This window comes from Salvelinus fontinalis, chromosome 30 (genome assembly GCF_029448725.1).
Source record: "Salvelinus fontinalis isolate EN_2023a chromosome 30, ASM2944872v1, whole genome shotgun sequence".
NCBI classification, from domain to species: domain Eukaryota; kingdom Metazoa; phylum Chordata; class Actinopteri; order Salmoniformes; family Salmonidae; genus Salvelinus; species Salvelinus fontinalis.
The window spans coordinates 17840744-17867316 of NC_074694.1; the positions used below are offsets into that span (position 1 = coordinate 17840744).

General features: G+C 44.1%; 1 protein-coding gene across 3 annotated transcripts in view; it reads right to left on the minus strand.

Moving 5' to 3' along the window:
* Nucleotides 1-8848: 8848 nt before the first annotated feature.
* Nucleotides 8849-26573, minus strand: part of LOC129828750 (thrombospondin-2-like) — a 36889-nt gene continuing 19164 nt past the window's right edge. The window contains exons 10-23 of one of the 3 annotated variants that reach the window (XM_055889927.1): nucleotides 26106-26279; nucleotides 25264-25391; nucleotides 24495-24647; nucleotides 18647-18865; nucleotides 18053-18160; nucleotides 17183-17342; nucleotides 16600-16718; nucleotides 16086-16320; nucleotides 14029-14256; nucleotides 13282-13553; nucleotides 13013-13110; nucleotides 12606-12745; nucleotides 12302-12335; nucleotides 8849-11585 (exon numbers count right to left, since the gene is read on the minus strand). In XM_055889927.1, the coding sequence (XP_055745902.1) occupies nucleotides 11582-11585; nucleotides 12302-12335; nucleotides 12606-12745; nucleotides 13013-13110; nucleotides 13282-13553; nucleotides 14029-14256; nucleotides 16086-16320; nucleotides 16600-16718; nucleotides 17183-17342; nucleotides 18053-18160; nucleotides 18647-18865; nucleotides 24495-24647; nucleotides 25264-25391; nucleotides 26106-26279 (2072 nt within the window). In that variant the 3' untranslated portion in view covers nucleotides 8849-11581. Of the gene's footprint in view, nucleotides 11586-12284; nucleotides 12336-12605; nucleotides 12746-13012; nucleotides 13111-13281; nucleotides 13554-14028; nucleotides 14257-16085; nucleotides 16321-16599; nucleotides 16719-17182; nucleotides 17343-18052; nucleotides 18161-18646; nucleotides 18866-24494; nucleotides 24648-25263; nucleotides 25392-26105; nucleotides 26280-26573 lie in introns of all 3 variants that reach the window. The other 2 variants (XM_055889926.1, XM_055889928.1) reach the window with 2 other exon arrangements.

The following is a 26573-nucleotide window of genomic DNA, read 5'->3' on the forward strand; positions in this document are numbered from 1 at the left end:
CCCGATTAGCCAATGTGCGGGAGCACTGGTTGGTCGGGCCAATTGAGGTAGTATGTACATATGTACATGAATGTATAGTTAAAATGACTGTGCATATATGATAAACAGAGAGTAGCAGCAGCGTAAAAGAGGGGTTGGGGGGGGCACACAATGCAAATAGTCCGGGTAGCCATTTGATTACCTGTTCAGGAGTCTTATGGCTTGGGGGTAAAAACTGTTGAGAAGCCTTTTTGTCCTGGACTTGGCACTCCGGTACCGCTTGCCATGCGGTAGTAGGGAGCACACTCTGTGGCTGGGGTCTTTGACAATTTTTAGGGCCTTCCTCTGACACCGCCTGGTGTAGAGGTCCTGGATGACAGGCAGCTTAGCCACAGTGTTGTACTGGGCCATACGCATTACCCTCTGTAGTGCCTTGCGGTTGGAGGCCGAGCAATTGCCGTACCAGGCAGTGATGCAACCAGTCAGGATGCTCTCAATGTTGCAGCTGTAGAACCTTTTGAGGATCTCAGGACCCATGCCAAATGTTTTTAGTTTCCCGAGGGGGAATATGCTTTGTCGTGCCCTCTTCACGACTGTCTTGGTGTGTTTGGACCATTCTAGTTTGTTGTTGATGTGGACACCAAGGAACTTGAAGCTCTCAACCTGCTCCACTACAGCCCCGTCGATGAGAATGGGGGCGTGCTTGGTCCTCCTTTTCCTGTAGTCCACAATCATCTCCTTAGTCTTGGTTATGTTGAGGGATAGATTGTTATTCTGGCACCACCCGGCCAGGTCTCTGACCTCCTCCCTATAGGCTCCCTATTTCAAGTCTCCCTATAGGAGCCCTATAGGCTCCTCCCTATGTCAGGTCTCCACCACCACCCACGTCTGAGGCAGCCAGCAGCCAATACATATTTTCTCAGTGAAAATAAGATATTTGATGGAGGATGCTGCATACTTCGTTAATACCACAAAAGATTAAAGACATAAAAAGCATTTAAAGGAAAACAAAGGAGGGGGTGATTATGATGATAGCTCTGGCTTGGCTTGCCTAGAAAATAGCAGGCTCCTCATTGTTGCCATGTTCAATATTTGACCTACATTCTTTGTTGTGGGAGAGATAAATCTAAATCACATTCTTTGTTGCAGCACACATCTCTAGCTACATCTGTAACGTCTGGTTTTATTTTGTGCAAGGTTGGGGCAAGGTCAACGCTCCAGTTCGGATTTAAGGAGGCTGGGGCTGAGATTCCCCATTTCACAACAAAGCTGTCAAACCCAGAGACCCTCAGGGAAGACAAGAAACACTGTAACACTCTGTAGCCAATATCGGTTTTTGCGGTTTGTACATATTATGCTGGGTTACTTGAAAATGTGTATGTAAGATATGTGTGAAAAATGGCACCAGAATTAATACAAGCCCATCAGCAAGGAAAGGAGTCATTTGATCCAAGTGTGCTTTTACCTTTCTAGGCCAGCAGCTTTATCTCAGTGGGCTAACAAAGTATTTTGATGGTATGTAGAAGATCCGGGTTTCAAACCTTGATCTATCAGTCACAATAGCATGATTTATACAGTATCTACCATTCTCCTCAGTCCTTCTACATAGCATGTTAGCACTAACCTGGTCTGTGCCAGCACTGCTACTAGCAACTGCTCTTTGACCTACATTCTTTGTTGTGGGAGAGAAAAATCACAGTTCTTGCCCCAAACTCAACATGATAGAGAGACGTTAATGCAAACAGCTTTTAGCCCTTTATGTTGCTGTAGTGTCGCACTTCAATTTACAGGCCAAATGTTGCCCAAATGTTGCGGTCTCTCTCTCTCTCTCTCTCTCTCTCTCTCTCTCTCTCTCTCTCTCTCTCTCTCTCTCTCTCTCTCTCTCTCTCTCTCTCTCTCTCTCTCTCTCTCTCTCTCTCTCTCTCTCTCTCTCTCTCTCTCGCTCTCTCTCTCTCGCTCTCTCTCTCTCTCTCACTCACTCACTCACTCACTCACTCACTCACTCACTCACTCACTCACTCACTCACTCACTCACTCACTCACTCACTCACTCACTCTCTCTCTCTCTCTCTCTCTCTCTCTCTCTCTCTCTCTCTCTCTCTCTCTCTCTCTCTCTCTCTCTCTCTCTCTCTCTCACTCACTCTCTCTCTCTTTCCTCTTCTCTGAAAGCAATGAATCTGCGGACTCCATGCCCCACCAACGGTTGGCAGTCCGACAGGACTAGGGATATTTTCCCAATGACTAGTGGGACTCATGCCTCCAAAATTAACGACTTCTTTTATTTCAGTTGACAGGCCCACTTCTCCCGTAACGCACCTCTTTTGGCCCGCGGGAACTCTGTTTACTTTGTTCGGCAAACCAGCGCTAGTTGAGTTAGAGTCAGTGTTAATTCATTAAGCATAGTGTAGCAGAGTTAGGGACATTAGCACAAAATCGTGATTCTAATAGAGAGATTCTGGGAAAACAAACAACAGACATAGAGTTTAATTGATTGTTTAATTCTTGCAGTGCTGTCACGCCCTGACCATAGAGAGCTGCTTATTCTCTCTGTTGGGTGGGGCGTGACAGTGACTAGGGTGAATAATGATCTATGTTGGCCTGGTATGGTTACCAATCAGAGGCTGCTGTTTATTGTTGTCTCTGATTGGGGATCATATTTAGGCAGCCATTTCCCCATTGTGCTTTGTGAGATCTTGACTATGTATAGTTGCCTGTTAGCACTATTATTAGCTTCACATTTCGGTTTGAGATTTGTTGTTTTTGTTTTGCTGTGTAATAAAAAAGATGCGGAACCCAGATCCTGCTGCGCTTTGGTCCACTCATTATAACGATCAAGACAAGTGCAGTTTGATGTAATCCACGTTTTTTTGTTGGCATGCTTGACTACGGGCTCGATGCAGGGCTCGATTCAATCCTTTTTTGCTGAGGAGCTGCACTACAACGCAATAATAATTTAAAGATAATATTCCCGCATTAGCAGAAGCTGAATTCTCGCTAAACTCGCTATAGCGCTGAACTTTAGCAATACGGATTGAATAGAGCCCTAAGTGTCTGGACCGAGGTTGGGTCTTTTGGGAGTGTATGGTAATAACCAGTAATAGCGCAAATATACACAACTGGGAGGTCACATACTTTTTTGGGTGCCCATAGATTATTGTATTTATCTGTAGCTATAATGTTAACATGGACTTTTTACATAAAGTAAATGAAAAAGACAAAATATGCTCTTTCATTTTGAATGGGATGTTGCCTATTCCTGAGTTCCTGGCTAGTTTGCCTGGGGAAGCATGCACAGATGGTTGTGTGGAGGAGTCGTCATAATCTTGTTTGAGAGCAGTATACTTGCTGAGTTCTATTTTCTAAGGGAAAAAATGTTTTCCTCTATTTGGAATCCTCATATTTCCTTCCATGTTATGCTGTGAAGCATCAGCCACACACCAACTACATGTATTTATATCTTGACTGGCTCAGAGAAGAGATGAAGCAGGGAGGGAAGGGGAAGAGAGGAAGAGAGACAGCATGGAAAGGAGCAGCCGTGTGGCGAGTCGTGAAGAGAGATAGGAGATGGAAAGCGAGAGGGAAAGTGAGAAAGAAAGAGAGAGACAGAAAGGGAGGGAGGGAGAGAAAAATAGAGGTGGCGAGCCTGGGGATAAGAGAGTGGAGACAGGTAGGTATTTCACACCACTGTGTCTGAAGGAGAAGAACATCACACAGGGCAGTTTTCCCTTTAAACCTGTTTGGATAAGAGATGTCCCTTCCCTTTTTCTCCCTCAGTCAGTCTGGGGCCAGGGCTCTCTATGCGTCCAACATGGTACTCTATTCCCTATATTGTGCTCTACGTTTGACGAGGACCCATAGGGCTCTGGTCAAAAGTAGTGCACTATGTAGGGTATAGGGGGCCATTTGGGACTTAGCCCATGGTTCTCTGCTCTTGCTGGCTGCTGTGTCTGTCTCCCTAGCCTGGGCATGTTTAGACTGACGTTGTGGTGCCAAGGCCCACATCCGTCTTACTGTAGCCGACCTAGTCAAATAGGACACGCACGCATGCACACCCACACATGATCTCACACCTACATCCACAAACACACACACACACAGGGTTGGGTAGGTTACGTTTCTAAATGTAATCTGTTACAGTTACTAGTGACTAGTGACTAGTGATCAATAATGTAATTTTTGGATTACCCAAACTCAGTAACGTAATCAGATTACTTTCATTAACATTTGGTTAACTTTCTTCTGAAGAGGCATTAGAAGAAGACAAAAAGGATCCATCAAAGACTCGCTCAGGTGGAACAAACCTAAACTTGTGCCTTTTTTCAATGCTGAATTGAATGTCATTAAGACATTTTTCGCAAGCATCCTTTCTGAATTTATAAGTAATCATCTTGTTTTTCAGAAGTATCTGCAATCTGATTACAATATTTTTCTACGGTAATGTAACTGATTTCTCCCCAACCCTGTACACACTGACATGTCTGGAAACCAGCTCAGGGTTGTGGTTGAGGCTAAGGTTAGGGTCAAAATGAATGTAGACATGAAGCTAGGGTTAGGGTTGTGGTTGAGGCTAAGGTTAGGGTCAAAATGAATGTAGACTTGAGCCAGGGTTAGGGTTGTGGTTGAGGCTAAGGTTAGGGTCAAAATGAATGTAGACTTGAGCCAGGGTTAGGGTTGTGGTTGAGGCTAAGGTTAGGGTCAAAATGAATGTAGACTTGAGCCAGGGTTAGGGTTGTGGTTGAGGCTAAGGTTAGGGTCAAAATGATTGTAGACATGAAGCTAGGGTTAGGGTTGTGGTTGAGGCTAAGGTTAGGGTCAAAATGAATGTAGACTTGAGCCAGGGTTAGGGTTGTGGTTGAGGCTAAGGTTAGGGTCAAAATGAATGTAGACTTGAGCCAGGGTTAGGGTTGTGGTTGAGGCTAAGGTTAGGGTCAAAATGAATGTAGACTTGAGCCAGGGTTAGGGTTGTGGTTGAGGCTAAGGTTAGGGTCAAAATGATTGTAGACATGAAGCTATGGTTAGGGTTGTGATTGTGGTTGAGGCTAAGGTTAGGGTCAAAATTAATGTAGACTTGAAACTAGGATTAGGGTTTTAATTGAGGTTGTGGCTAAGGTAAGGGTTGAAATGGATGTGGACATGAAGCTAGGGTTAGTCATTTGCTCAAAGGACTCTAAATTACAGCCAGGTTTGAGAACACATTTCAAACAGAATGCATAAATAAATATTTTGGTGATTTCAAATGGTGCTCCAAACCTCTCTAAAGAACCACCAGGAAAACTCTCTGGGCCCGGTGCCAGGACCTTGCGGACGACCCATACCCAGGCTGTGGTGCATGCCACGTGGGCTTATTCAGTGGGCCTTAGCCCTAAGGGCTCAGACACTCAGCCACACAACCACAAACATAGCTTTTTAACCTGGGATGGGGCTGGAGAAATATAACCCCTCTCATCAAAAGTGGCAGTGTGTATCAAAGAGAAGGCCTTTATTCTCCCTTATATCAATCCATTCCCTTTATCTCCTTCCCCTTTTTTAGGAGTTAACCCATACGTCTCCTTGATCTCGACACACCTCATGGACAGATGGTACAGCATGCATTTTACATGTGCTCTTATCCAGAGCAAATTACAGGAGCAATGAGGGTTAAATGCCTTGCTCAAGGGCACATCAGCAGACTTTTCACATAGTCGGCTCAGGGATTCAAACCAGCAACCTTTCAGTCATTGGCACAACACTTTTAACCGTTAGGCTACCTACCGTCCTGCAGACTCCTCAGACTCCTGCAGACGCCTCAGTAGTTAAGCCCCCATTGTTCCACCCCTCCACCATCCTTTAGTGTTTTCCTATTCCTACCACCCCCGACACTTATCAGATGCCACAGATTCTTTCCTGGTGCTGATGCTCCTGTCACGAAGACCTCACAAAGACCATAACACTATGCAACAGCAATAGACTGTACATAGACTTCTACCACCCCTCTGCAACACATGTACAACAGCAATGTACAACACACATAACACTTTATCTATTTTCTGCTGCTGTTTTCAAACTCTTTACCCTATCACTTTGGTCCCATATACTGTAGAATAGAATATAGTAGAATAGAACGTGCTGTTTGGCTGTTAGTTAGGGTTTTTCATGGCCCACTGGGTTTTTCATTGAGGATATGCTGCTACTATGCCACAGAGTGCATGAGTAAGTCATTCTGTGTTATTATACTAGTGATGTGTAACGAAGGCCTGAGCAGCAACGTGACAAGAAAAACCATCTGAATCCCATTTGCTGCTGTGCATTCCATGGAACACAATTGCTTGTGCAAATGGATGTATAATTTAGTGACTGCATAATTCTCTTTTAAATGGTTACGTTGTTTTTTATTAGCGTTGAACTTGACAATGATTTGTGTGCATGCGAGTGTGTTTGTGTCTGATCTTGGAGCAAAGACCTCTTCGAACATTTCTTTGTTTGGATTTTCACAGCAAGGTCAGATAAGGAGCTTCTCTCTCAGAGATATTGTTTATTGCAGTGGCGGCCCGCCCATTAAGGCGTTAGGGGCGGCACCTCACTTGTAATTGGTGTGTACATTTTCCTGTTTCAAAAATATATTGTTCAAAACAAGCTGTTCAGTTACTTACTACTCTGCCTCTCAGTGACTCTGCAAGAAGCAGTAAGCCGTGCGAACATTGCTTGAATTGTTTTGCCAGCTATTTGCTATGGGGGGGACTGCCCCAATGAAATTGCAGGATTTCATAGCAGCAATTATAACAGCACAAAGTAAGTGCTTGGGTGCTCAAATCAGAACTTCTGGGTCTGCTCTCATCTCTTTCTCAAAAAGTCTCTCACGCCAGTAGGCTTATATCCGCACGTGAGATGAGATCTGCTATATCAGGTGCAGATGGCGTGAAAGCAAAAAGCTAATTTTAATTAACTTGTAAATAAATAATCATAACAGTCATGGCAGCCTGGGACCTGATAAACTGGACATCTACATGCAATAAGAGTCGAAGGGCAGAGGAATACACTAGCTAGAACCTTCGAATCACGGATCTGATAGGACAAAAATGCATGAATGTGGCTGGCCAATTGTATTGTTTCCCCCCATGGTGTTCATCAGGTTCTACTGTAGGTGACAGGACAACATGTTGTGTGGACTAAAACAGCATAAAACCGCGTGTATCACAAAAAGAAAATCAAATGAATTAGCCAGCTACAGTAATTTTGAGAAACGTTGAGAGAAAGTTAGGTAGATTCTTTGGGTCAAATTAACCAGTTATCTACCTTTGATAAGCAGCTATCTACAGTGCAGTCAGAATGTATTCAGACCCCTTGGCTGAGGTCCTAAGTGCCCTGGAGCAGGTTTTCATCAAGGATCTCTCTGTACTTTTGACTAGTCTCCCAGTCCCTGCCACTGAAAAACATCCCCACAGCATGATGCTGCCACCAACATGCTTCACCGTAAGGATGGTATTGGCCAGGTGATAAGCGGTGCCTGGTTTCCTCCAGATGTGACGCTCTGCATTCAGGCCAAAGAGTTCAATCTTGGTTTCGTCAGACCAGAGAATCATGTGCCCTTTACTGAGGAGTGGCTTCCGTCTGCCCACTCTACCATAAAAGCCTGATTGGTGGAGTGCTGCAGAGATGGTTGTCCTTCTGGAAGGTTCTCTGATCTCCATAGAGGAACTCTGGAGCTCTGTCAGAGTGAACATCAGGTTTTTGGTCACCTGACCAAGACCCTTCTCTGTAGGAAGAGTCTTGGTGGTTCCAAACTTCTTCCATTTAAGAATGATGAAGGCCACTGTGTTCTTGGGGACTTGACATGCACTGTCAACTGTTGAACCTTACATAGACAGGTGTGTACCTTTCCAAATCATGTCCAATCAATTTAATTTACCACAGGTGGACTCCAATCAAGTTGTAGAAACATTTCAAGGATGATCAATCGACACAGGATGCACCTGAGCTCAATTTGGAGTCTCATAGCAAAGGGTCTGAATACGTATGTAAATAAGGTATTTCAGTTTTTTTTGTAATACATTTGTAAAAATGTCTAAAAACCTGTTTATGGGGTATTGTGAATAGATCGATGAGGAAAATAAATATGTTAATACATTTTAGAATAAGGCTGTATCATAACAAAATGTGGAAAAAGTGAAGGTGTCTGAATAGTTTCCAAATGCACTGTAGCTATGGCTAGCTGGTAGCTTGCTGGCTAGTTAACTCCCATGCCAATTTCAAGTCTTTCTAAACTAATATCTGACTTATATGCACGAGCCAAGTGATCATGCTTTGTGACATTATGTTAGCTAGCTATCTTCAGTCAGATAATGTGTTTTCACTTATTGCATCTGCATGCTTGTTGCATTCTCCCTGGTGCACTCGTTCGTTCGTGAGCTGCCTGCTCATTCTAAATAGTATAATCCAATCTGTTCAAAACTGTGGCAGCATGTTTTGACATGCAACAGTGAAATAGGCGTATTTATGCTGTTGTTCAAATGCACAGATCGCTTTATATACCTTCTCAATGAAACTACCAGTAGTTCAAAACTTGGCATCATATTTCTGTCATGTTGCTTTGTTGACAACTCCAACCCCCCAACCCCCTGCGTCAATGTCGTTTCATGGAATGTGAAAGGAGTTAACTAACCTGCTAAAATGTTCCATCTTTAGCATCCAGCGTGGGACAAAAACCTTCCTATCAATGTTGACTGCCACATTTAGAGCTTTTAACAGTTTGGGAAATGGTTTACATAATAGCTTTGAAATGATAGTTTTCAATCTCATCTTTGTAGAAGCTAGATTCATATATCATATATATTTTCTCTTAATACTACTTAAATGATTTGATATATTCATTAAATAATGAATCGATTTAGGGTAAAATATAAACACGTTTTAATTTTCTTCCATAATTGTCATTATCTCAATGAAAAAGACATGGTGTACAAACAATTTATTTATGAAACAAGATCCTTTCTCTTAATCTCTTAAGTGATAGACTAACAAAAAATGGTTTGTAGACAATGTAGATCTAACAACAAAGGAAAAGCAGAAAAATTGACATTTATGCATTGCAAAATCCCTCACAAAATACAACAAAGCTAGTTACTAACTATGAAAAACAAAAATCGACAACAACTAACGCTATACAGACTAACAACAACCAAAAAGCTATACATTGCAAATATCCTTGATCCATATAAGTCAACCAAAAGTTACAAGAAAACTTTTTACTAGATTTTTGATAGATTCTAGAATGGCCTTCATCTGGTTACATTTTTCACTCATTCAAAGCAGAACGTTCTTTCCTCATCCATCTGTGAACAACACATTACATTTACATGAAGTCAAATGCTCCCTGTCACACCAGGCATACACACTCAAACCTCAGACCATCAGTTGTCAAGGTCAAGGATGCTGTGAACTGTTAACATAATAATCACTGTTGCTCTCTCACACGTACTACTACTACATCTAACCCCATACATGACACTCTTACCATTACATCAATGTTTCACTCTTACATCATCTTCACTTCCTCAACACTTAAGGCTGTGTTCCAATGTCCATACTAGCTTAGAATGCATGCACAACATACTATTGCTTCATTGTAAGGGGTATGCTAGAGGGATATTGGAATAGAGTGGTACAACTATCCCAAACTATAGCTACTACAACTTCTTCTCTTAAAACCACTGCATTGTTTTGTATATTGTATCTGAGTGATTATAGGGCCTATCTCGATCATTTGGCTAACATATCCATCAAGTACACTGAACAAAAATATAAACGCAAAATGTAAAGTGTTGTGTCATGTTTCATGAGCTGAAATAAAAGGTCCCAGAAACTTTTCATATGCACAAAATGCATATTTCTCTCAAATTGTGTGCACGAATTTGTTTATATCCCTGTTAGTGAGCATTTCTCCTATGCCAAGATAATCCATCCACCTGACAGGTGTGGCATATCAAGAAGCTGATTAAACAGCATGTTCATTACACAGATGCTGGGGACTGGGGACAATAAAAGGTGTGTCAAAAAGATGTGTCAAGTTTTTGAGAGAGTGTGCAGTTGGGATGCTGACTGCAGAAATGTCCACCAGAGCTGTTGCCAGAGAATTGAATGTTAATTTCTCTACTATAAGCCACCTCCAACGTCATTTTAGAGAATTTGGCAGCATGTCGAACCGGCCTCACAACCGCAGACAACGTGTATGGCGTTGTGTGGGCGAGCGGTTTGCTGATGTCAACGTTGTGAACAGAGTGCCCCATGGTGGTGGCGTTATGTTACAGGCAGGCATAAGCTACGGACAACGAACACAATTGCATTTTGTCGATGGCAATTTGAATGCACAAAGATACTGTGACAAGATCCTGAGGCCCACTGTGAGGCCCATTTTTTTAAGATATCTTTGACCAACAGATGCATATCTGTATTCCCAGTCATGTGGAATCCATAGATTAGGGCCTAATGAATTTATTTTAATGAACTGATTTTCTCATATGAACTGTAACTCAGTAAAATCAATAAAATTGTTGCATGTTGTGTTTATTAAAATTTTTGTTCAGTATAACACATGGCATAACACTGCATAGTACACAAAGTTTGTGATAGTGTATTTTTATCTTGATGTTTGATAAATTTTGATGTTGATATCCAACAATCTTCAATTGTGAAATTTCGTCAGTGTAAACAAATAAATAAATTATTTACAATCTCTAACAAAAAAGCAAACAAACAAAACAAACAAACCAGCAAGACATAAACTCGTGATAATAATTTACAGAAGAAATTATGATACAAACTTAGTATAAACATCTTCATCCCAAAGTACTTTAAAATGCTATAAGACGGTCTCACGGTCAACCTTTTTAGAGTTTGACAAACACTTTAAATGAGCAACTGAAGACCCTTTTAACAAAACTGCATTCCGGGTGGTATAAGAAACAATACAAAAAATAAGAACTTTGTTCAAGTTAGCAATGTACATCAGTGTGCTTTGGTATTGATTAAGAGTTTGGTGGATATTTGGCAGTTAATATTAAAATTGATCCAATTTTTCACTGCAGGGCTGAAACTGCTGAGGTCAGTACAGAGACCTTTAGTTGCTAAGCAACCTAGACGCCTTTATTGTACATTGTACTTAGTCTCAAGTTGATCTCTTTTCCAGCACAAACAATATCAATATTTGTCGAGTAACAATAATTTTATATTTATTTTTGTTAATGTAAAGCTGTAGAAAGTTTGGAAGAAATCGGAGTAAAGCACATAAGTGGTTGTACAAATAATCCCTATAATATGTTGTCAACATCGGTTACTTAGTTTTTATCATTGCCAAGACCTTTTTCATTTGTCCACAAGGCCTTTTTCATTTGTCATCGGTTTTCATTTCTCAAGGATATGTCTTTTCACATAAGGCACTCAGAAAAACTGGAAAAGGCCTCGGCTGCCTCTTCAATGGAAAGTTAGAGGCAAAAATACTTTGGTCGGGCGAAGCTGAAGCTCCATTTCATTGGTTGAAATGATGAACGAATCAGCAAAAGGCTGATGATCAGGTTATGAGGTTTAGTGTCTTTAGCCATTTGAAGTTTTCACATCCAACGCTGTTCAGTTATCTAGAGAAAATAGGAGAAAATGTAAGATTATTTATTCTAAGCACATTTATAACAAAAAAGCTAAGGAATAACAGCATATCCAGAGTCATACAGTATATAGAGTAATCTATACAGCCGTATACATACACAATATGGTATGGAAATATAGCCAACAATACAGCAACCGGTGGAGCATTGTGTTTATCATACAGTAAAGCGTGAACAAGCAATATTCTCATATTTGAGATCAAAGTAGCACCTGAAACCCTTTTACACCACACACCAGACCCCTCACACAGTGTTACACACACACACACACACACACACACACACACACACACACACACACACACACACACACACACACACACACACACACACACACACACACACACACACACACACACACACACACACACACCAAACAATCTGAACCACACAACCACACACATACAGTATGCACACAACATAGTCTAAGGGCTCTATTACATCCATATAGCCGAAATGCAGCATTACAGTGTGATTTAAATTGAAAGGCAATGTTCCCGCATCAGCGCATATTTCTATTGCATAACCTGCAACGCTTCAGCGATCCAGACTGAATAGAGCCCTAAGTGTCTCGGTCATTGGAACCAGGCAAGGTGACGAGCAGAAACAAAAGCGTGACTTCTGTTTGTCTTAAAAAAAATAAATAATTGACAGCCGACATAAAACAAATACCTCTTTATGATTGTTACCTGATGGACAACACAGTTGGAAACTCCAGCTTATCTGAGTTTTGGAAAAGATTTGGAAGGTTTTAAAAATACTTTTTTTTACCCCTTCATCTGCATTTTGTCTCCCAAAAAAGAGAGATCTCTTCCACAATTACCAACCAACCATTATTTTCACAAACCATGGACTGTACTAGCCTGGTCCCAGATCTGTTTGTGCCATCTTGCCAACTCCTATGGTCATTGGCGTGACACCATAGGAGTTAGCAAGACAGCACAAACAGATCTGGGACCAGGCTAGAACGGTGTTGCTAGCGACATGACTCACCTCTACACTCATATTTGAGATCAGAGAAGAAGACCAGTTCCTGGGAGAAGACAAACAGGCCTAACCGTCCTCCAGCAAACGTCTTGTCGTACACTGGTCCTGAGTCTGCCAAGATCTGTTTCCCTTCATAGACCACAACCCTACAAAACACAACAAGACAATACATGAATGATTGAAACTGAGTGGAGTGCTGGAGTGCTGTACATTTGTACAAAGCACACTATGGACAAAACACCCTGGTTAACAGCTTAATCTATAGTATATTATCATAAAAAGTATTTTCAGACTGTTACTGAGGAAAGTGCGATGGGTGTGATTGGCTGGATTCAATCCAGGGTCTCCTACATACCACGAGACTGTGTTAGCCCACTGAGCTAAAGCCTAGGCATTAGGCTAGACCTGCTCACCTGATGAATCCAGTCTTGGGTCTGTGGATGAGATGCCACCTGTAGGCTGTGTAATCCTTCCAGCCAATGTTCTTTGGGTCGTGCCACAGAGTGCGCACCTGTGGACAACAGATGAGGAAACATTTTAATTATAGAAGATCTATGATTTATGATTACTTTATAAATTCGACTGGCTGATTGAAAGATTGCTTAATATAGGATGTGGCTAAACCAGAGAAACCATATGATTTTTTTGCCTCTACAAAATTATATATTGGATCTTAGCATACCTGATTTTTTGTGTTGCCTGTGTGCCACAGGGCGTTTCTCAGGTTCTCCCCTGTGCCCGTAGTTGAGTTGACCACCTTCAGGGAGACACCAGAGATACCAAAGGCCTTGGAGGGTTTGTCTTCCCAGTAGGTCTGAGTGATCTGCTTCCACATCACCACGTAGAAGCGGCCGCTCGACTGGTAGCCGAACACAAAGCCAGCATAGTCGTCATCCCGGTCCGTGTTCACGTAGAACGTACCACTGAAGTCCACCGCGTTGAACTCGTCAAAGCCTAGGACGGTGGAACAGAAAAAGTGAACACCTAGGATGGTTGGTGGGACGCATACATTTGAATAATACTTCTGCTCCTCATGATATTTATAGATCATGGAAATGGTTGGACATCTTGCATATGGTAACATATCAGATCAAAATGATCATACAACTGTATAGGGTTGCAAATCTCCTGAAATCCAGATTGCGGATTCCTGGAGTCAGGAGGGAATAAGCTGGAAGGGAATCTGGGATTTCTGAAAAATCTGGCAAAGGGGAAAGTGTATTGAATTTTGCTACCCTACAAGGGAATATATGAAAGTATCTGAGGTAAGGTTGTCCTGCTCTACTCGCCCACTGCGATGACAGGGTCAGAGTTGACATTCTGCACATCTCTAAACTGTAGTGAATTAAATAGCTCTAATCTATCGCTAATGTTTCTCTCTCTTTTACGTCAGTATAGGGACTACATATTGAGGTTATATCCTACTCACCAACAGCGATGCCAGGGTCAGAGTTGACGGTCTGCACCAGCTCCTTGCCCTGATGCCTAACCACCCAGTTGGGGTCGATCTGCGTGGTTCCCTTGGGGTCCAGGTGCACCATCTGAAACTTCCGGAAGTTTGTGACGCTGACGGCATTGTTCTCAGGACACACGTCAAGGAAGTCCGGGATGTTGTCGTTGTCAAAGTCGTCTTTGCAGGCGTCGCCTCTACCGTCGCCTGTTGATAGAAGAATGGAAGATGCTGGGTTAAAATACAGAGGCCTATTGTGAGAACTTTGACAAAGACTATTTTCTTAGTTTTTTTAATTTAACCAGGCAAGCCAGTTAAGAACAAATTCTTATTTACAATGACGGCCTACACCGGCCAAAGCCGGAAGACGATGGGCCAATTGTACACCGCCCTATGGGACACCCAATCACGGCCAGTTGGAATACAGCCTGGATTCGAACCAGGATGTCTGTAGTGACGCCTCGAGCACTGAGATGCAGTGCCTTAGACCACTGTGTCACTTGCTGCGCCGAAACGTGTCACCTTTTTTTAATGAATAAAAGAGCACCATGAATTCATAATATATGGTTGTTGCTCTCCTATTCTTTTTTAATGGAACGATTGGTGAAAAATATCCATGGCGACTACAGTAGGCCTATATAACTCCCTAGTCTCTCCACACTAGCAATAATGTTGCAACATTCCTACCCCAGGGAAGGCAGACGTTTCACTGACTCTACCAAGGATTCATAAAAAGAATCGCAAGAATTGCAATTCCTGTAGATTTTAATATGTCCGCCAAGTCCAATAAGGAGTCTCAGCCATCTGCATGCCGTGACAACTTCTACTGAAACATGTAACTATCTCAGAGGCCATAGTCTATTAGAAACAGACTCATAATACAGAGCAAAGGGAAGTTGCCAGCGAGCTGTAAAGCCTGTTTTCTCCACTTTCTCCTCAACTCTTCTGTAATTGCACAGGGGGCTGACTTGATTCTATCAAATAAACACCTTCCGATGAGGTGTTAAGAGGGTTAAGGGATCTGGCTCTAGGGTTTGTCTTTGAGAAGTATCTCATTCTCTTTCTCCCTCTCTCTTTCTCCATCGCTCTCTCTCTCGCTATCTGGTTCCCCCTCTCTCTCTCTCTCTCTCTCTCTCCCTCTGTCTTCCCTACCTCTCCCCGTCTCCACACAGCCTGCTTCTAGTTAAAGCCAGTTACACAAACTTCAGGTAACCCTGCATGATGAAATTGAAATTGGGCACTGTGGATTAGCACAGATGCCCCCTTCGGAAATAAAACGTCATGGCCTGGCGGCTGGGTGGCTGGCGGATGATGCCCTCATGGGTTCCGCACAATAAAGTCACACGCTAATGACGTCATCAACCCTAACCCAGAAACACCCCTTTTTGTTAACTCCTTAATGTCTGACCCATCATACTTGCACAATAAAACTGCGGGAGCATTCAACAATTCAACAGTGTACAGATATCTGTATTTCTTTCATCAGTTGACTTTTTGTACCCTACACCTGCAAGTTCCTGGATGTGTGTACACTACTTCTAAACCGCCCACCATACTTCACATTTTGTAGAGAGAGAGAGGGAACTGGAACAAGGCATATTGAACTGTAAATATATGAATGAAAAGGTGCTTAAGAGGTAAAAGACACCCCATGTGTTTTTTATGGTGGGCAGATGCAGAAAAACGGTATTCCTATATCATACACAACCGCTGTTATAGTAGTAGCTATAGTTTACAGGACAATGGGACATGGCATGTTGACCTATATCTATAAAGATGAGTGTAAAAAGGAGGGTGGACAGGTGCAGGGAAGCCTCAACGGAAGATTTCTGTATCACAAGCAAGCCTCTGTGTGATGTTAGATAGTATCTATGGTAGTGTATACAGGGCTATTACAGAAGTCACAAATCAACCTACTGGATACTAATTCCTCCTCAGGCAGCTACAGTTATAGCATTCTTCACGGGCGTGAGGGTATTCAACATGCTGATGCATGGTGTGTGTATGTCTGTGTGTGTGTGTGTTGTCCCCCTTACCATCAGAGTCCAGTTGATCTTTGTTGGGTGTCAATCTACAGTTGTCCCTATCGTCAGGGATACCGTCATTGTCATCGTCGAAGTCACAGGCGTCCCCCTTGCCGTCCTTATCGTGGTCTGCCTGGTTGGAGTTGGCGACGTAAGGACAGTTGTCCAGGTTATTCTGGTGACCGTCTTCATCGATATCCTGGTTGTTGTCACACTGGTCTCCTACAAGGTCATTGTCTGTGTCAGCCTGTTAAAGAGCAGAGGAGAGGACAGGACAGGAGTGTTACAGTGGCCAGTATGATTTAAAAAATCCAACATTTTCCAGAACTTCTCCAAATGTTTTCCAGAAATCCCAGTTGCAAGACTCCCAGAGTGAGGAATAAAAAGGGTCATCCAAATCCTCCAACTGGGAATGTCTGGAAATCCTGGGAATTTGGGGAGCGTTTCTGGAATTTTGCAACCCTGATAGCGATGATGTCGTTTTTGTAATTACACAAAAGGCAAAGTGACTGTTCTTTATTCCCACCTGGTCAGGGTTGTGTAGCAGAGGACAGTTGTCACACTGGTCACCGACTCCATCCATGTCAGTGTCCTTCTGGTCATTGTTGTATAAGTACGGGCAGTTGTCTTGCTCGTTTAGGATTTCTAAAGGAAAAGGGATATGGACATTAAACAACATGCAGCGGTAATATCATGTGTGCAGGACATATCTGTAGTCATAATCCTAGATATTTGCTTGCCTGTGCTTGCATGTGGCATTTCACGTTCCGTGCTATAGAAGTAGCTAATACTAATCAATCACTTTATAGTTGAGGGCACAAAGATTAATCGCAAATCCGTGCCAGCTAATCATTCCTTTGCATGATTTACTATCCTGCAATAATCCATAAAATATATTCTGAGTATCCATTAAGAATTTTTTTTAAATGTCATGACTAGTTCAGAGCCAACTACTGTCAATAGCAATACAAATGAATGACTTTTAAATAATATATTACACAGAATATAAAAGTTATAAGAGTTGAAGGAGCCTTTCCCTGTTCTCATTTAATATCACTATAATACAGCAATGTATCATGTTTAGTAACATGGTAAGAAAAGTCTGGTACCATCTCCATCAATGTCGACAGCACAGGCGTCACCTTCCCCGTTGTGGTCGGTGTCGATCTGGGCAGGGTTGTGTTCGTAGGGGCAGTTGTCACAACGATCCCCCACATCATCCTTATCAAAGTCAAACTGTCTGGGGTTGTACATTAGAGGACAGTTGTCCTGAGGAGAGAGAGAGCATCAAGTCAAACTGTCTGGGGTTGTACAGGAGATACAGGAGAGGACAGTTGTCCTGAGGGGGGAGAGAGAGAGAGAGAGAGAGAGAGAGAGAGAGAGAGAGAGAGAGAGAGAGAGAGAGAGAGAGAGAGAGAGAGAGAGAGAGAGATAGCATCAAGTCAAACTGTCTGGGGTTGTACAGAAGAGGAAAGTTGTCCTGAGGAGAGAGAGAGCATCAAGTCAAACTGTCTGGGGTTGTACAGGAGAGGACAGTTGTCCTGAGGAGAGAGAGAGCATCAAGTCAAACTGTCTGGGGTTGTACAGGAGAGGACAGTTGTCCTGAGGAGAGAGAGCAGCGAAATGGGAATGATTGGAGCGTCCGTTTTCTTGGAGAGGGCATTTGATTCCCTATTGAATTCATCTAAATACCCTGATGAAGGCATTTGCAGAAATATGTGTTGGTTTTAACAATCAAACATTGACCTTTGAAGCAAACTTCCATTGTCATACACTCTTAGAATAAAGGGTTCCAAAACGATTCTTCGGCTGTCACCAAAGGATAACTATTTTGGTTCCAGGTAGAACCCTTTTTGGTCCCAGATAGAATCCTTTTTGGTTCTAGATTGTACCTTTTTTTTCTAAGACTGTAGGAAGAGTTAATGAATCTTTTCATCCATTATCCATTTAACACATTTGCCTTATAAAAGGTATCTTACTCTTTCATCCACGATTCCATCGTTGTCATCATCCTGGTCACAAGCGTCTCCCTGACCGTCTTTGTCAAAATCTTCCTGTCCAGAGTTAGGCAGGTTGGGGCAGTTATCCTGTTAAATATTGATAAATACATGGAAACAGTTTTAGAAATAGCCACAGGAAGAAAAATGTCAAAGATTGTCATACCGTAAGATTAGAAAATGTGGAAAATCTGCAGCTCTATTATTGAGGATAAAAGTTATTAGGACAGTTTCCTGGACTTAATAAGATTTAGCCTAGTCCTGGACTAAAGCGTATGCTCAATTGAGAATCTCAATTGAAAGTCCTTTTTATAGACTTAAAAATGCACTCCACAATCTTAAGCACAAGAAATGTGTAACATATTGCACGAATTGGATTGGTAACATATCACACCAAATGGATGACGTAGTACACAAAAACAGGGACCAGTTTTGGCTCGTGAGCACCACTTTCAAAACTACTGGCTGAAATTATACAAAAGTTCAAGAGTGCATATTTTATTGGGGACTAGAGACTAGGTTTACTCTGGATGCAGGAAAGTGGCCCACCGAGAACATAAAGTGAGAGTCTGTTACCTTTTTGCAGTGATAGGTGGCGTTAGCACCACACACCAGGTTCTGATTAGGCCATCCATCCAGGTCTGAGTCCTCTCCACAGATGAAGCCATCACCAGCGTAGCCGATCCTGCACTCACACTTGTACATGGGTTCACTAAAGTGGCTGATGTAGATACACTCTGAGGAACGGTGACAGTTGTGGGTCTTGTCTTTGCAGGGGTTCTCTGGCTCGCAGACCTGGAGAAGGAGAGAGAGAGAGAGAGAGAGAGAGAGAGAGAGAGAGAGAGAGAGAGAGAGAGAGAGAGAGAGAGAGAGAGAGAGAGAGAGAGAGAGAGAGAGAGAGGGTGAGATCTTTCAAAGAGAATCAGGTAGACATTAATATGGTATATTTTCATTTCCTAAGGAAGAGCATGATAAACGTTCAGTAAATCAGTGAGTCTCATTTCTTGGGGTGAAGTGTATTCTCAGATGTCATGTTATGTTCTGTCATGTCATGTCCCCTGCTCTGCCATGAACCCTGTGGATCTGCAACAGTGTTTTATGTAGCTACGGCAAGAGAATCAAAGACAACACTGTTGTATCTCTATTGCTACAGATGCCCATCATTAGGAAGTGTCACGCCCTGGCCTTAGTTATCTTTGTTTTCTTTATTATTTTGGTTAGGTCAGGGTGTGACATGGGGGATTTATGTGTTTTGTCTTGTCTAGGGGTTTTGTATGTTTATGGGGTGTTTTCTAGTCTAGGTGTTTGTATGTCTATGTTTGCCTAGATTGGTTCTCAATTAGAGGCAGCTGTTTATCATTGTCTCTGATTGGGAACCATATTTAGGCAGCCATATTCTTTAGGGATTTCGTGGGTTATTGTCTATGTATTGGTTGCTTGTGTCTGCACTTTATATATATAGCTTCACGTTCGTTTTGTTGTTTTGATTAGTTTGTTTAAGTGTTCTTCATTTCGTGTTAAATAAGTAGAAGAATGTATTCGTATCACGCTGAGCCTTGGTCCTTCTCTCTTCCTCCATACGACGAACGTGACAGAATAACCCACCACAACCGGACCAAGCAGTGTGAAAGTAAGGAACAGCGCTTTGTGGAGCAATTAGACGGCAAGGGACCATGGGAACAGCCGGGTGAATATCGCCGCCCCAAGGCAGAGCTGAAGGCAGCGAAAGCCGAGAGGCGGCATTATGAGGAGCTAGCTCGGCAGCGCGACTGGAAGCCTGAGAGGCAGCCCCAAAAATGTCTTGGGGGGGGAACACAGGAGGTGTGGCGAGTTCAGGTAGGAGACCTGCGCCAACTTCCCGTGCTTACCGTGAGAAGCCGAAGATGGAACCAGAGCCAGTCGGGGTGGAATTGGAGGTGAGCAAGGGGAGTGAAGCAGAGACTGTGAAGGAATTACTGGGGAAATTGGAGGAGAGTGAAATGAGGGAGTTGCTGTGTTGGTGCATGAGGCACGGCATTCGCCCGACGGAGCGTGTCCGGGATTTGATGTTACCCGAGTCAGCTCTCCATACTCGTCCTGAGGTGCGTGCTAACCGTCTGGTAATGACAGTGCCAATCCCACGCACCAGGCCTCCTGTGTGCCTCCCTAGTCCTGCACCTCCTGTGGCAGCCCCACGTACTAGCTCTCCTGTGGCAGCCCCACGCACCAGCTCTCCTGTGGCAGCCCCTCGCACCAGTCCTCCGGTGCCGGCGCCACGAACCAGGCCTCCAGATCCAGCACCCCGCACTCGCCTTGAGGTGCGTGTCCCCAGCCCAGTACCACCAGTGCCAACACCACGCACCAGGCTTCCTGCGCGTCTCCAGAGACCTGTACGCCCTGTTTCTCCTCCACGCACTCGCCCTGAGGTGCGTGTCCTCAGCCCGGTACTATCAGTGCCGGTACCACGCAGCAGGCATCCAGTGCGTCTCCAGGGTCCAGTACTCCCTGTCCTTGCTCCTCACACTCGCCTTGAGGTGCGTGTCCCCAACCCAGTACCAGCCAATTCCGGCACCACACACCAGGCTTATAGTGCGCCTCGGCAGTCCAGTATGCCCTGTTCCTTCTCCCCGCACTCGCCTTGAGGTGCGTGTCCCCAGCCCGGTACCACCAGTTCCGGCACCACGCACCAGATCTACTGTGCGCCTCCAGGGTTCAGTATGCCCTGTTCCTGCTCCCCGCACTAGCCTTGAGGTGCGTGTTCCCAGCCCGGTACCACCAGTTCCGGCACCACGCACCAGGCCTACTGTGCACCTCCAGGGTCCAGTATGCCTTGTTCCTACTCCCGTCTGTACAGCGCCGCCTGAGCTGACCGTCTGTCCAGCGCCGCCTGAGCTGCCCGTCTGTCCAGCGCCGCCTGAGCTGGCCGTCTGCCCAGCGCCGCCTGAGCCGCCCGTCTGTCCTGAGCCGTTAGAGCCGCCCGTCTGTCCTGAGCCGCCTGTCAGTCAGGAGCCGCTAGAGCCGTCCGTCAGTCAGGAGCTGCCAGAGCCGCCCGCCAGTCAGGAGCTCCCAGAGCCGCCCGCCAGTCAGGAGCTGCCAGAGCCGCCCGCCAGTCCGGAGCTGCCTTTCAGTCCGGAGCTGCCCGTCAGTCCGGAGCTGCCCCTCAGTCCTGAGCTACCCCTCAGTACTGAGTTACCCCTCAGTCCGGAGCTGCCCGTCAGTTCGGAGCGGCCCGTCAGTCCTGAGTTACCCCTTAGTCCTGAGCTGCCCTTCAGTCCTGAGCTGCCCGTCAGTCCGGAGCTGCCCGTCAGTCCTGAGCTACCCCTCAGTCCTGAGCTGCCCTTCAGTCTCACGAGATCTCACGATACATGGCCCCATCCATCCTCCCCTCAATACGGTGCAGTCGTCCTGTCCCCTTTGCAGAAAAGCATCCCCAAAGAATGATGTTTCCACCTCCATGCTTCACGGGGTTGTACTCATCCTTCTTCTTCCTCCAAACACGGTGAGTGGAGTTTAGACCAAAAAGCTCTATTTTTGTGTTATCGGACCACATGACCTTATCCCATTCCTCCTCTGGATCATACAGATGGTCATTGGCAAACTTCAGACGGGCCTGGACATGCGGTGGCTTGAGCAGGGGGACCTTGCGTGCGCTGCAGGATTTTAATCCATGACGGCGTAGTGTGTTACTAATGGTTTTCTTTGAGACTGTGGTCCCAGCTCTCTTCAGGTCATTGATCAGGTCCTGCCGTGTAGTTCTGGGCTGATCCCTCACCTTCCTCATTATCATTGATGCCCCACAAGGTGAGATCTTGCATGGAGCCCCAGACCGAGGGTAATTGACCATCATCTTGAACTTCTTCCATTTTCTAATAATTGCGCCAACAGTTGTTGCCTTCTCATCAAGCTGCTTGCCTATTGTCCTGTAGCCCATCCCAGCCTTGTGCAGGTCTACAATGTTATCCCTGATGTCCTTACACAGCTCTCTGGTCTTGTTCATTGTGGAGAGGTTGGAGTCTGTTTGATTGAGTGTGTGGACAGGTGTCTTTTATACAGGTAACAAGTTCAAACAGGTGCAGTTAATACAGGTAATGAGTGGAGAACAGGAGGGCTTCTTAAAGAAAGACTAACAGGTCTGTGAGAGCTGGAATTCTTACTGGTTGGTAGGTGATCAAATACTTATGTCATGCAATAAAATGCTAATTGTTTACCTAAAAATCATACAATGTGATTTTCTGGATTTTTGTTTTAGATTCCGTCTCTCACCGTTGAAGTGTACCTATGATAAAAATTACAGACCTCTACATGTTTTGTAAGTAGGAAAACCTGCAAAATTGGCAGTGTATCAAATACTTGTTCTCCCCACTGTATATAGCTTCACGTTCGTTTTGTTGTTTTGATTAGTTTGTTTAAGTGTTCTTCGTTTCGTGTTAAATAAATAGAAGAATGTATTCGTATCACGCTGCGCCTTGGTCCTTCTCTCTTCCTCCATTCGACGAACGTGACAGGAAGTGATTTGATGCCACTCCGTGAGCTCATATGGTACAACGTTACAACATTGTTACGTGATGATCAATAACAAGGCCTTTCTTTCTTTCATCAGCTCTGGGAAACAGATGAGACAATGAGACAATTCCCCTTTCCCCTTTCCTCAAATAAATTTGGACGATGTTGGCCTAGGATCAGAGCCAGTACAGTTTTTAAAAGCCAGCGACAAAGCAATGATTCACGAGGTCTGTTATGCAATGTTAGGGCAGAACAGCAGATCTAGGTTCAAATACTATTTGAGATCTTTCAAATACTTTAGCCTGTAGTTGTTTTACTATTCCATTGGTTTCATTGTGCCAGGCAAGCTCAATCAAGTCCAGATAAAGTATTGCACATTATTTTAAATAGTATTTGAACCCGGGTCTATTGGATAGTGGAGTGATGATTCAACTTTCCAACAACAAATCTGTGTGAACTCAATTATCATGGTTTCAAAGCAGAAACAATGTATGTATGCCAAAACAGATGTTGTCAATTCTACGTCTATACCACATTGGTTCGACGTAATTTCAGAAACAACGTTGATTCAACCAGTGTGTGACCCCTGGGAAATAGCTATTGACATGACAGCGCTGCATTAAACAGTAATACATGTGTTGCTAGAGTGGAAACGTAGATAACAACACAAATAACCACATCAGAGAGACATACACATCACTTTATAGTTCTCATCCCAGCTAAGACCTCCACTCATACTGTAACACCAAGCACAGGTGAACTATGAAGAGAGAAGTAGAGCAGATGTTTGCTATTATATATATATTACAGCTTAATAACATTCTCCCTCTCTCTCTCCTTATACAGGGTCAAGGTGTGCTATGTTCATGCATAGTGGCCCAGAGTCCACCCTTGCAGCAGAGTGTACACTCATTCTAAAAACGCGGGCCACTAATAAATCACTGATGATGGGCGATTAGGCCTGGCTCACAGTTGGCGAGGTGTTCAATGGGGTTGAGGTCAGGGCTCTGTACAGGCCAGTTAAGTTCTTCCACATCGATCTCGACAAACCATTTCTGTATGGACCTCGTTTTGTGCACATTGTCATGCTGAAACAGGAAAGGGCATTCCCCGAACTGTTGCCACAAAGTTGGAAGCACAGAATCGCACAGAATCGTCTAGAATGTAATTGTATACTGTAGTGTTAATATTTCCCTTCACTGGAACTAAGGGGCCTAGCCCGAAAAATGAAAAACAGCCCCAGACCATTATTCCTCCTCCACCAAAATTTACTGTTGGCATTTGGGCAGGTGGTGTTCTTCTGGCATCCACCAAACCCAGAATGTCCTTCGGACTGCTGGTGGTGAAGCATGATTCATCACTCCAGAGAACGTATTTCCACTGCTCCAGAGTCCAATGGCGGCGAGCTTTACACCACTCCAGCTGAAGCTTGGCATTGCGCATGGTGATCTTAGGCTTGTATGCAGCTGTTTGGCCATGGAAACCCATTTAATGAAGCTCCCAACGAACAGTTCTGCTGCTGAAGTTGATTCCAAAGGCAGTTTGGAACTCGGTAGTGATTGTTGCAACCGAGGACAGGCAATTTTTCTAGCACGTCAGCACTTGGCGGTCCCATTCTGTAAGCTTATGTGGCCTACCACCTTGTGGCTGAGCCATTGTTGCTCCTAGACGTTTCCACTTCACAATAACAGCACTTACAGTTGACCAGGGCAGCTCTAGCAAGACATAAATTTGATGAACTGACTTGTTGGAAAGGTGGCATCCTATGACGGTGCCACGTTGAAAGTCACTAAGTTCTTCAGTAAGGCCATTCTACTGTCAATGTTTGTCTATGGAGATTGGATGGCTGTGCGTTCAATTTTATACACCTGTCAGCAATGGTGTAAATGCAGTCTAAATAATACACTAGACCTAAAACCGATGTTGAGTGACACAGACGTACCTGCTTGTTCTTCTTGGCAGCTTCCACCCCCATGCCGAAGGGCTGCGTTCCCTTGTAGCGGGGTGGGCAGGACAGACAGTGGAACCCTGGGTCTGTGTTGATGCAACGCGATGCTCCACCAGCTTTAAAGCATATGTCAGACACCATGTCACACTGAGGAGGAAGAGGAGCAGATCAAATCAATCAGAGAGCAGAGACCATGTCACACTGAGGAGGAAGAGGAGCAGATCAAATCAATCAGAGAGCAGAGACCATGTCACACTGAGGAGGAAGAGGAGCAGATCAAATCAGTCAATCAGAGAGCAGACACCATGTCACACTGAGGAGGAAGAGGAGCAGATCAAATCAGTCAATCAGAGAACAGACACCATGTTACACTGAGGAGGAAGAGGATCAGAAGTAGATTACATTAAATTGATCAATCATAAAATCAATCAAATAAATTGATCTATCAGAGACCATGTGACAGAATGGTGGAAGAGGATCAGAATGAGATGATATTCAATTGATCAATAATAAAATCAATCAAATTGATCGATCAGGGAACATGTGACACTGTGGCGGAAGAGGATCAGAATGAGATGTAGATTCTAAGTAGGGTAATAGGTCATGAATATGAATGAGTAAAGGAATATCCTAAGGTAATGGTTAGGCATAGCCTGGGGATGAAAATGTATTTAGGGCTAAGGTTAAGGTTAGGGGTAACCATTAGTTAGTGGGTTAACCAAGTATCTGACTTGTGTAACATGCTTCTTTAACCAAAAATTACCTCGTTGACGTCTTCGCAGTGGGTTCCGTTGCCGCGGAAACCGAGAGGGCATGGCCCACACTCCCAGGATCCGTCGGGGGCACTGTTACAGTCCACTCCTCCGAAGCATGGGTTAGACAGACAACCGTCTGACAGGGAACAATAACACATTGGTTAGAAAAGAGTTTTAACAGAGTTAGAAAATAGTTAGAACTTAAGCAACCGTGTGAAGGGAAGCAATTCTCCATAGTTTGTTGGCGACTGGTTAGGAAGAGAACCAGGACATGCCTAATGCAGCTACGTTTGGACATTTGTGTATTGGTTTATTTAGAATATTGACATTCAGTTTCCCCAGGTTGTTCAGGTGGTTCACATCAGGTTGCTCTCTTCATTTCTCTCAAAGTTAACAGGTTTCAGTGCTTTCAAAGCTTGTTGCCCAAACACAATGTGCTTTCTACAAAGAGGCAAAACACATCCTTCCAGACTTTGTTATCAGCACAAATATTTGACAAAAATTTGCCTGGAGGCCATTCTCAGAACACTTATCACAGGAATGTTGAAATTAGAAATAATAACTCAACTGGAATGCAAGGATGAACTGGAATAACTCAAAGGGAGTGAGGGAAGGTTAAAATGACTCAAAGGGAGTGAGGGAAGGTTAAAATGACTCAAAGGGAGTGAGGGAAGGTTAAAATGACTCAAAGGGAGTGAGGGAAGGTTAAAATGACTCAAAGGGAGTGAGGGAAGGTTAAAATGACTCAAAGGGAGTGAGGGAAGGTTAACATGACTCAAAGGGAAAGAGAGAAAGGGATGAGGGGTTGGGTCAGAGGTGCTGAATGGGACACACAAACACACACACTCACCGATAGGGCATTCTTGTTTGTTGCAGGCATCCCTGTCGTTGGTCTCCCCGGGGCACTTCTTGCCTCCGTACTGGGGTTCGGGGCTGTTACAGACACGGGTCCGACCCTTAACTCCACCCCCACAGGTTGCCGAGCAGATCGCCCAAGGCGACCATGGTCCCCAACCACCGTCAACTGCACATGGACAACAAATAAACAGTTAGTAGACCATCACAATGTTTGTTGATCTCTTAGATCACAATGGGGGCTAGTCTTCCTAGAGGATGTTTTACTACTTTACATGACTGTCTTATCAAGTCTCTTTTACTGTAAGAAGTGTAGCAAATAATTACAGTAGTAGTTGTAGGCCTACAGTCATACACAGGAAATACGCAACCACTTTGCATCCATTCTGTAGTGGCCAGTGCACTCTCAGGACTGTGTGGACAGATGACCTAAGTAGGGCAAATGTCGATTTGATTTGAGCTT